Here is a 12,598-nt window from a genome sequence, read left to right on the forward strand (position 1 = left end):
CGAACCAAACTCATTTTAGGATTTAAAAACAATAAATGATTCTTTTTAGAAAATTACTAGATATTTCGGATGTGTCATAAATGGTTTCACACAACCAACGTCATTCACAAAAGTTTCCCTGGAAGAGAAAAAATTAATAAGCCAACATAACAGGATACAAAAATAAATAAAAACACATGTATCCTGGCAGATAATAAATATGGCAAGTAGGAATGTTATAATATTTAACCTACGAAAATATTCATTACCTTTTTGATAATTTTATATTCATTTTATGCTTTTATTTAGATTTATGAAATTAATTTGTTTTATTTAAATTTATAAATTTTATTTGAACTACTTCTTTAGAACGGGCTTCTTCCTACTTATTGTGATTATTGATTGAGTTTTTTTAATTTAAACTTTATATTTTTCTCTCTAGTCTTATATATTTCATATTCATATTATTAAAAATAAAAAATATAATTTCATTAGATGCAAATTTTATCTTATAAAGTTGAATTGGACTTAAATTCTCTTCCAATATGAAATCAGAGTTATTTATAATCTATCATATAGAGTTTGTTGGACTTATTAATGTTATCATGTCATCTATAAATATATAGTTTCACATATGAGTTATTAAATTTTGACGTGAGAAAGATGAACTGAAAATCTCACATTTACTAAAAATAAAAACATTTTATAATATATAAGTGGGTGGAAACTTCACTTATATATTTCATTCCTCTTAATTTTGTCAAAGTATCTAATTTATTCCACTAAACATACTTAATAAAAAAAGGGAGTAAAAAGTCTAAGAAATCAATGTTAAGGTTTGATTAACCAATTCACAAAATTATCAAGAAATTCAATTATTTTTGGATCATGCATGCCTCTTTTAAATTCACAAGGCATTTGATCTTTGACAACGTTGATTTTTGCACCCTTTACAAAAAAAAAAAGAGTTAAATAAGAATATAACAAAAAAAAAAGGTAAAACTAAGATTACCAAAAGTGGTAAATTTCCATTGAATAATTTTTTGATTGCATAGTAGAAAAAATGTGTAATTAGCTTCATCATTGATATCGCATTAAACTTATTGTGATAATGTCTAAATGAATCTTAAACAATTAACTTACCATTGACTTAGGATTACTACATATAGGATTCATCTCATGTATCAAAGCACAAAGAAAAAACTGTAGCATCATTAATTGATTATATAGTCCAATATTTTAAATAGATTTTTTTTAAACTTTGAACTCTTGCATATATATTCAATCATCTGTTAATGGTAATTGAATAAATGTGCATGTCAAAACTTATGTAATTGGTTTAATGGATTAAATATAATGGATTGGTAGTTTATTTGTTTGTGACCTTAATAAGTCAAACACAAACAAAATAATCAATTAATTAATTTGACCTTCATCAATCTAACATCAACATTACATACGTATTCATTTAAGACAATTAACAAAATATTAATTTAATTATTAAATAGAAAATTTTAGAATATTACATTTTTCATCCGTTATTGGTGCTTGATTGAAAGAGTTTACAAATATGTCATGTAGGAGTTATTATTGCTTTATACATGTGCATTATAGATTAGAACAACTTTTTCAAGTAACCATGTTGACACCAAAAACAATTTTATTTATTTCTAGTTATATTTTTTAATTCATATCCAAAATTTTGTTGGTTTCTCTAAGCTTTTTGATATCAAATTCATTATTAAACTTTATAATTAAGAATTCAATAGATTAATTAAAAACATATTTACTTTTGGATTAAATTGTTTATTTTGTAAAAAAAAAAAATGAGTGGATGTCATTTATTAGTATAAGATCTGAATAATTCTTCCTTTCTTTTCCTCTTTTTTTTATATGTTTTTTTTCTATCTCTCTTCTCTATTCATTTTCTTTCTCACACCTTATCTATTCTAAAATCTGATCACGTCATGTTGTACTTAAGGAGTCAGGGCACATTTCCACCCGATCAAATTTTGAAACAAAGTAAGTTCATTTTTACTCTAAAGATTCTTTATTCTTTGTTTTTCTTTATGATTTAGTCATCCGTCTTAGTGGGTCAGTTGAGAAAAATGTTTCTTTCAACTTAATTAAGCTAGTAGTAAAACTTGGTAATGTTTGAATAACTTGTTTTAGATCCCTAGATTTTAGAATGGTTCTCGTTTTTTTTTATCGGCAATAAAAAAATAAATAAATGGGAACCACTTCAGGGGTGGTTCAACCCTTATACATAAAGAGCAAAACACCTTACCATACTCCTTGTACCTGAGTGGAGAGATGGGGCCCAGGCACGGTCGGTTGACGTGGTGCAATTGCTGACGTGTTGACCTTCTTCTCCTCTGGTCGACTGTCCTTTCTTGCTGTCTCCTTTGATCGGTCGTCCCTTCGTGCTATCCACTTCGGTCGGGCGGGGGAGGGTACCTGCGAAGGCACTCCGACGCTCAAGTAAGTATGAGATTCTAAGCGCAGTTTCGTAAGTGAATGAAAACGTACCTTTCTCTGGCTTGAGCACAGTATTTATAGGATTGCCTAATGGGCTTTCTATCCCTTGGGCTCAGGGTGGTTATGGATATGTCTTGTCAGTCGTGCTCCGGAATACCCGGGGAACATATCTTCTCTAAACGCATATTCCTTATTCTTCGGAGGTGTATCTTAACCACCTTAGCTTGTCACATAAATGCCCTTACATTTATTGTGTATACGGCCGGTCGGCCACGTGTGTACGTTTCCATTTAGTGTATAAGGCCGGTCGGCCACGTGCGTTCGTTTCCATTTAGTGTATAAGGCCGGTCGGCCACGTGCGTTCGTCCGGTGCCTACCAGTACACTCCTACCACGAAACACCTACCTGAATATCTAAGGAACAACCAAACTAACTATAAGAAAACATTAAATTATCATCCTCATACAATCCACTGGGTTCAAAATCCAATTAGAATGGTTCTCGTACCTAAACAAAATATTTCTCAGGATAAGGAATTATAAGTAAGGAAAACTAACTTTAACTTTCAATAGTACCCTAGTCTATAAGATATGAATATGGAGGGACGTGGTTCCAATATTCAATTTCTCTTGTTTGTTTGTTTATATGTTGTGTTGTTTGTTTATATATTATTTAACTTTTATAAATATTAGATTTTGATAGTTTGAAAGTTAATTATTGTTGGAAAAGTTCTTGAATTGTATGAATTTTTAAATGTAATGTGGTTGAATGATATATATATATATATATATATATTTATCATGTTAATTAATAATTATGTAATTTTAGTTATTTATATTAATTGATTCATATTTATATCTTGAACTTTTACGGTTTCATGTTATATCAATTTATTATTTTTTATTCTAAGTGTGTAAACTTGTTATATCATTAATTAAAATTATTATATTTTATTAAAATTTAAATCTAAGTATTAAGATATATTTAATTTATTCTTTTAGGTGTATTTTGAATATTAATAATATGTAAAATTATATTTTATTATAGTTTTTTAGAGTTATAAATTTATGATATTATATTTATTTGATATAATTCTAAGTAATGTTTTATTATTGCTATTAATATATTTTATTAATATTAGTCCGACTATTTTGACAGTCTGAATAAATGGCCCATTTTTAAAAATGCTACATATAATAATGAGAAATGAACTTCGAAAATTAATAAATATTTATAAAAGTTATATACTATAGATAAAATTTTCAAGTATCAAATAAGTAAAACTCTAAACTGATTACATAACATGTAACACCCCAACCCATGCAACTTAATTATCTATTAAATGAGTTAGTTATGTGATGAACATATATTTATTCACACTCACTAGCCTTATTCATAGATTATTGGACTATAATAATAAATAAATCCATTGTTTTAATTAATATTCTTATAATTGGGTTTATTTGGGCCTTAACTATTATTATTGTTAATTTTGTGTTTTTAGAGTAAATTATCCGGAGGAAGCATCTACCTTTGTGAATGGGCCAAATATGCAAAAGTCCAAGTTGCTTCTGAGGAGAAGAAAGAGAAAATAAAATCTACAATATCTCAGAAACAGAATTGGAAGCAAATCTTCTGCAAAATACAAAATTCTGGAAAGATGGAAACTTAGAAACGGTTAACAAAATATAAACTACAATATTCTCTCAAGATCCTTGGAGTAGAAAAGCCTATAAAAGGACACAAGCATCAAGGAGAAAAGGGAGAGCTTCATAGGGTTTTCTTAGTTTCTTTTCTTCTTTGTAATTCTTTTGTTTTGCTTCCGCATGGAAGACTAAACCTTTTTGGTTGATTCTTTTGTAATTCCCCATTGAGTTTTGAGGCTTTGTTCAATAAAAGTTTCGATTTTTAATTCTCTATAGCAGTTGTTTCTATTGTCTAATCTTCTGGAAAACTAGTTTTTGAACGCATGATTGAGAGTCTTCCTTATCTTAAACTTTGGTTTCTTAGTTAGTTCACATTGTTCTAATTAATTTCTTGGGCGCATGATTCAAGAGAGAGGAGGTAAGCATTCCCATGGAGTATACGCATGGAACAAAGTGGGTATTGATTAAACTAGTAGACGCATGTTTTACTTGTGAGTTTCAGTTGAATCAGATCGGCGCATGTTCAATCTGGTTTAGCTCTGTTGGAGGATTGAGAAAAGATTAATCTTTAGAGAACCTGTGAAGAATTCAATGGTGGAAGAACTTGGGATCAACCGCTTTTTATTTGCTATTTTAATCTCTTTTGTATTTTTTGCACAACTATCTCAAACCCCCTTTTCATCTTTATTGTTATTGCTAACTTTTATTGCTTGCAGATAGATTTTAAACCCTGATCAACTGATTTTACTATTGGATTCGTTGGGAGACGACTTGGAGTCACCTGGCCACAATTATACTATCATCTCTCTAGTGTTAAACAAGTCTACACTAGAATCATATTAGTTTGACAGCAGAACGACAGCTATCATTATGTATCAAACAAAAGCACAAATCATAATATTATATATCATAACTATATATAGAGAGAATTACTCTTCGAGAGAGATACTTTTTATTTTCATCAAGATAATAGAAAAATAATTAATGTATTAATAATGTAATTTTTACTACAAGAAAATCATGAAATAGAAATCAATTTTAGAAACAAAAAAGAATTAGTTATTATAGTTACTAAATTAGATATCATTTTAGAAACTAAAAAAAAAATTGGTTTCTAAATTAGTTTATATTATTGTTAAATGGCTTCTAAATTAGTATCTAATTAGCTACCAAGGTTATAACTACCAATTATTTAGATTCTAAATTTGGTAGCAAAAACCTTGATTGTTAATTAGATACCAATTTAGAAATCATTTAACAATAATAGATGTATGAGAATGATTTCTTGACGTATGTTAGGTTTAGGAAGATTTGTGCTTTGGTTTGGTTAGTTTGGTGGCTTTAGTTTAAAAGTTGCTCATTGTATATTTTATATAAGGGTTGAACTACATTTGAAGTAGTTCACATTTATTTAATTTTTATTGCTGATAAAAAAATAAAATAATAGAAACTAATATAGAAACCAAATTTTTTTTAGTATCTAAAATAGTCTTTAATTTAGTCACTATAGTAACTAATTATTTTTTATTTCTAAAATTGGTTTTTATTTTATAATTTTCTTATAATTATGGTTAAATTTGGAATATGCATTCATTGAATGTTGTTTTTACCTAATCTGGACTTATAGCCAAGCTTTGTGCCCTAGAACACTTTATTGTACTTGTTGAGGTTATAATTTTACAATGTTAGTATTTGATTCACTATAAATGAACAATGAACTGAACATTAAAATACGCAAACAGCAAGGATTTGACAAAGCCAAACATGTCTTGTAAAGATAACCACAAGGTATTGATAAACAGGAACTGTAACCTTATCTTTATGGGAAACCAAAGGGCATGCTTTCTAAACTAAAGAATGGTGCATGCGCATGAATTAGTCTTTTGTTTATCCTCGTGGTTCTTTTCTGCAGAGTAATCACAAGGGAAAACACATTAATATAAAATGTCTCAACAACTCACTAAAGCCATATCTACGTGTAGTAATTATGCATATTTAATAATTAAGTAACTACTCAATGTAATATATTTATTAAATTTCAATTTTAGTACAATAAAAAAAATTAATACAACAACCTTAATTTTATTATTTTATTTAAATTTTGTTAATGATGAATTTAATTAAGGAAGTGTTTGGTTTTCAATAATTGTCACTCAGTCTTAATTAAAAAGTTAGTATTGATACAAATATATCAATTATTTTGTATTGAAAGTCAGATTAATTAAGTCATAGTATAATCGGTATGTTCTTAAGTATAAAGAGTTCGAGTCTTACTATCAACTATAATTTTTGACATAATGATAAGTGTCCAATTCAATAATTGATATCAAAGGCAAAGTCACGTGTTTGATTCACATTAGGACAATTATTCAGGGAAAGATTTTTATAATTGATAAGACAGTGTTAAAATATAAAATGTTGTGAATATGTGTTTACCTTTTGATTTTAGTTACATTATTATTTATGATTTTATAATTTTATAAAAAATATATATTTTTCTACTTATATCTTAATCCTCAGCAATACTAATATGTACTTTTTATTGTCCAACTCAATCTTATGGAATCTATGTATTTAAACACAAAATACATGTGAAAGTGAGTAAACCCACCATGAAACTTTTATACTTGAGTATGAACGAATTAAAATATTGAACAAACCTGTTTTCTGTTTAGATACTGGAGGTTGTACTACAACGTGCATCGTAACAAAACTTCCAGGAATGTCACTAAATATTATATTGGAATCAGCCAGAGTTTTGTTGCTTTTCAAAAATTTACCAGCATGTATAAGTTTTAGGTCACGTACTAACTTTGGTGTAATCGTTTTACCTATAAACAAAAAATATCAACGAAAAGGTAAGACAATCATCTTGCATAAAAGAAAATAAAAACTTATTAACATACATGTATGAAAGTATTTGGGAGAGAGTCATCAATTTGAACCATTATGTTAATTTAAGTACATGGAAAATAGTTTTATCCCACAAATGTTAGAATGATCAAGTTGTTGTAAAATATATATGTTTTGATTGAATCAAAATAATAGTGAAGTATGAACAACTTTATATACAAAAACACCTCACAACATGACAAACCTTGAGGCCACTCAGCAATTAGCTTTTTCTTAAGGGTACCAATGGTGGTTGATGATGAATAGGTATTGTGTGCTATATCAGTTCCATCATATATGCGAAACTTAAGCTCAATTTGATGCTCATCTTCAGCCATGTTAACCTGTGCCCACCTACAAGTGAATTCCCATTCACATCATAAGGTTATAACTCCAATATATTAAATTATCACAAGCTAATTTATCATCTTAGTTCTTCAAAAGGGAAAACAAGAGAGATATAAAACTCGTAATTATATTAAAAATTACAAGGACTAGAATTCTAACTCTCTTGGAAGAAATGTTAAAAACATATTTTCAATTACCAAAAAATTCAAACTCTGAAACATAAACACAAAATGAGATTGAAACGAACCTGCTGACTCTGATGAAAATTGCACATCTGATTTGACAACTGGGTTACCAATAAAACCAAGTTAACATGCCATATGATCCAATAATTCTCCAAATAATGTATACGAGACATGTATGTGTGTCCATATAGAAAATTAAGGCAAAAAAGAAAGAGATCAAATTCATATATATCACTCATGCTTCTCATCAAAATTGAAAAGTAAAACTGCAAAAAAAATATGAGTGATTGATAAATACATAATTATCTAGTTTCTTAAAATTTGTGCCAATGGAGTGTGATTATATGATAATTAATATAAATTAAAACTTAAAGTGAGGCACAACAAAGAATAGAATATGAATATATAACCTAATTCGGTTTCAACATAGCCTGGTTTTCTTGAAATTGAAATTCGAAAAGAAAGAAAGAAAGAGAGAGTTTAAGGAATTAACAATACCTTATAATGAAACCAACATCAATGAAATAGGAGTGACAAGTGATAGTGTATTAAAAAGAGAGAGATGTTCATTTTTGTTTTGATTCTTCAATATTTTTTTTTCTTTGCAACTTTGCGTCTTGTGTTTAAAAGAAGATCTAACAATTCCTAAAGATCTAACAATTCCTAAACGATTATCAGGGAAATCACGAAAGAAAGGTCATCTATTTTTATTTTGTATGACCAAATCTATAGACACATTTCTTATTATCCACTTTTATTGTGCCACGTCAACATTATTGAAGTGCATTGCTTTGCATTTAGTTCCTTCTTGTGTTTGGTTTTGTAACATTATCAGGATGTGGCACCTATAAGCAAAAATCAATTACAAAGGATTAAATAAAATAATAAAGAAAAACATGGTAGTTCTTGAACTAACTATATATATTCACACACAGATTTTTTTTGTGCCAAATTTAAATTAACTCAAACGTAATTGAGGAAAACCAATGAGTTGATATAATAATGTACTTAATCAATATTCACACAACCATGATTACACTATTAAAACATTTATGCATGAATGAAAGATTACACTTAATCAAGTTACTGACATATTAAATTTGTGCAATTTATTTAATCTAGTGTTATGCTTATTAGACCATTCAATATCATTGTCTGAATGGTCAGTCCTTCGTTGTAATTCTTGTATTAGAATTCATGCAAATTTTTTTTCCTTTTTTTTATGTTTTGTTTAATGTTAATGCTATTATTGATAATATCTACACATCCAAATACTACATTGTTGAATTATCCATGCATAAACTACAAATGTATTGGACGAAGCCATAAATCAAACTTGCATCATTTTAATATAAAGTTATGTTTTAACCAAAATAATCAATGTCATCATCATAATGTCTCTTTTTTTTATCGGATTTTTGCATCATGGACTACTCACTCATCTTTTTCTTTGACCTTTATTTTCTGTTTACTTTATTATTAATAGTTATTATTAATATTGTTTCTTGATAATTCGATCATAAAACCATAATTACACTATTGAAACACCATGCATGGACTAAGCCATCAACTTACAAATTATGAGTCATTCACATCTTTTTGGATTTATGTTTGAATCAAATCACTCGATATCAAAATGGTCCCAAGAAATTTCTTAGAAAGTTTTCATGTTTTGCTCATTAAAATGCATGCTAAAAAAATGTTTGTTGAAACAATTGTTGTGGTAACTTTGTACCTCTACCATACAATGATTTTTTTTTGCACCCATTGCTAATAATAACTAAATTTATTGGAGATATATTTAATGATGAGAAAAAATTGTATATATGGAGAAGTAAATCTACACCATGCAAAAAATATGAATGAACACATCTCTTTACTTTGGAGAGTCTTCTTGACATTGGAAACATAATGAAAAGAATCAATCACATAATATAAATAACTTAAATAGGTTAAATAAATATGTATACCGATCTAATGAGACTCTAAGTCTAACTAATTGTAAATAACCTATAAACTTAGTTATGAAAAATAATTTTCGAAATACTAATTGTAAATTTATATTGATTTATCTTAATAAGAAACTACATATAATTCTTGATAAATTTGTCAAATTTCACTATATAAATACCATTGCCCATTTTACCTAAGAACATATGTAGATACAATTTTTTTTTACAATCCCTACTTTTGAGTACTACACTTATTCCTTAGAGAGGGAAGGAGACACAAAATTGAGAGAAATAATTTTAATTCATACATAAAGCAAAACAAAATAAATTATAATATAAATATAGGTGTCATTTTTCTTAAATAGTTTATTTGAATTTAACTTAGACTAAACTACCAATATGTTCACAGACTTTCACACCATTTCCTACTTCATTCCCACTGTATAAGAAAATAATAATTACAAAATTTTGCAATATACATCATGTTAGTCCCCACATGGGTCATATAAGAGGTTAGTAATAGATTTAGAAATATCAATAAAATATCCTTGATCATCGCCATTTGGGCTTTATGATGTAACTCTTGCTTATCTAAACCAAGCGATAAGATCTTTGCTATTTCTTCCTTCACCCTAACAAATTTCTTCCTGCACCTCATTATTTTTGAAGAAGACTATTTTATACCTCTTTTAAAAATGACTTCTAGACTGTTCTTTCTGGAATATTTTTGGAAGATATTTTCCGGAATATATTTTATTAATTCTAGATTTACCAATCCATAAATATATGTGTTCCATAATGATTTTTTGTCTTCTGGATTGCCTATTATGGAAATATTCTTTGCTTATGGAAGCTCTATTATGGAAACATTTTTGCTTACGGAACCCCTATTCTGAAATCATCCTAAACTGTATAAGGATATTTTTGGCATTTCAAAGAATGTAGGGGTGCAGGAAGAAACTCCCTATTTTTTTACGTTCTATAACACAATTTTTTTCTAATAAAAATAAATGGTTGTGGATTGTTATTATGAAAGCAAAGTGGGCTTGCTAAATGTAGGTAAATTCTTCCTCCACCTCCATACCTTCCTCATGTACCTCCATATCAATTGTGAAAATCAATTTTAACCTTTTAAATTTTAAATAACCCTAAATGAAGTGTTTTATCCTTTTAAATGACTTCAATTGTACCCCCACATCCCAATATCTTCATTTCAGTCACATATCTTCCTTCTAGTTATAGTGTTTGAGAGAGAGAACAATTTCATCATTTTAGCGTGTATGTGAGGGTTGGTGAGATGATTCGTTGTATTTGACGTTCTTTCGTGCAAATTTCTTTGTTTGAGTTTTGTACTCCATTTTTTTGCATCTCGTTAGTTTTTTTTTTTCTGGATTTTGTGTTTTCCAAAAAAATGAAAAAAAAATATAAGTGAAAAAGCACAACCATCACCAATAAAAACATCACAAAACTTACTTCAACTACCAACGTTTACCACCAATCACCATAAGAAACCACTACCACTTGAAAATGAATAAAAAAACACCATATTATTCATCTTACTCAGAAGGGTATTGTTGAAATTAAAAAAAGTATGAAAATGCCGAAGAAGATAGGGAGGAATTTGCCCTAAATGTATTGTGTTGTACATATATTCACTTCTTGCCTTTTTTATGTTTTATATACATTTTTAGTATGGTTGAGCTCTTTAAGGCACTACTTTACTATCATCATTGCATTGGAATATTGCATCAGAATATCATGCCTTAAAATTTATTACCAGGTATTTTATTTTCTTTATCAACAAAAAATTCCAATATCAACCTCTAAGGCCCATTATAAGTAATAAAGGTTATATTTGGGAAAGAACGCTTTTATTAGGGATAGAAGGATGACATTGATGCATTTTTTACTTAAAAACCTTTGAACACGGAGCTAACTTATTTAGAGACCAAATTGAAGAATTTTGAGAGATGAGGGCTACTTAATTTTTTCTGTACACGAGGAACGAAATAAGGAAGAGGGTAAAACTTCAAAGACAAAATTAATGATTTATTCAACTTAATTTCTAAAATGTTTTTTAAATGTTATAATTTAGTGAAAGATGGTAGATAGAGGGATTAGTGAAACTGGAAAAGCATACGGACCAAAACATTCACAGGTTTTCCTCCGTGACCCCAACAATTTCAATCCCTCTTCAAGAAACCTTTCAACTCGTGTGTAAGACTCACGAGTAATCTAATAAAATCAACGTGAACTTTAACCTAACTTAATTAAGTTATAAAACTGACTCATAAGATAAAGTTTGCATCCAATTATATATTATAAGATATTCTTATCTCTACTCGATGAGATATTCAACAAATTAACATATAAGATTTTTGGTTCTTCAACAGACTTAACATCCTGTTCGTGAACAAATATACCATACCAGTACATCTATCACAATCTCACAGTTATACCTACTTCCCATATAGTTGGGAAATTCACTATTACATCTCATAATGTCATCAAATTACAAAGTTAGGAAAGTTGATTTGATTCCTATTTCTAAATAAAAAGCAGAGGTTTCATTTATTTTTAACCTTGTATAATTTGTATTAAGTTTAGTATTTTCTGAATGTTGTGATAATTAAAGCTTTTGTATTATGTTTATACTTGTGTTACTTCTTCAATTCAGCTTAGGAACTAGATACCTTTGATAATATATTTGGAATTGATAACCATAAGTTTCCTGGACAAGATACTAAGCTACATGTGTGCCTGATTAAACTATAACTAAGGAAGGACATTTTTTCTGCAGAGGATTAATTTCACAGCACCACCTCTTGGTCTGACCTTGGTTCAAGTTTTGGTAACCCATAATTCGATATTGAGTGATGTTTGTGACAGGGAAAAAGAAGGGAATAAAAATAAACACAAGATAAATAAAAGGTAAGGAATGTAATACCTTTCTTTATCGTGGGATAAAGTTGAAGAATCCATAGCACTAGATCAGAAAAAGACGAGAATTTTCCTGTTAACTTTTAATTTTGTGGACAACGCCAAGAGATAGAAAAGTTAATGCCAGCACAATATTTTTTCTTTTTCTATATGTTGCCTCAATATTCTATTCTCCCCC

General features: G+C 28.4%; 1 protein-coding gene across 1 annotated transcript; it reads right to left on the minus strand.

The window, feature by feature from the left end:
• Positions 1–5,851: 5,851 nt before the first annotated feature.
• Positions 5,852–7,339, minus strand: LOC137816226 (membrane-anchored ubiquitin-fold protein 3-like). Its single transcript, XM_068619302.1, has 3 exons — positions 7,201–7,339; positions 6,764–6,934; positions 5,852–6,009 (listed from the first exon to the last, which is right to left on the minus strand). Exons 1-3 carry the CDS (start codon positions 7,331–7,333, stop codon positions 5,954–5,956), a joined length of 360 nt encoding a protein of 119 aa, XP_068475403.1. The 5' UTR covers positions 7,334–7,339; the 3' UTR covers positions 5,852–5,953.
• Between the last annotated feature and the right edge of the window lie 5,259 nt (positions 7,340–12,598).

Source organism: Phaseolus vulgaris, chromosome 1, assembly GCF_000499845.2.
Source record: "Phaseolus vulgaris cultivar G19833 chromosome 1, P. vulgaris v2.0, whole genome shotgun sequence".
NCBI lineage: Eukaryota > Viridiplantae > Streptophyta > Magnoliopsida > Fabales > Fabaceae > Phaseolus > Phaseolus vulgaris.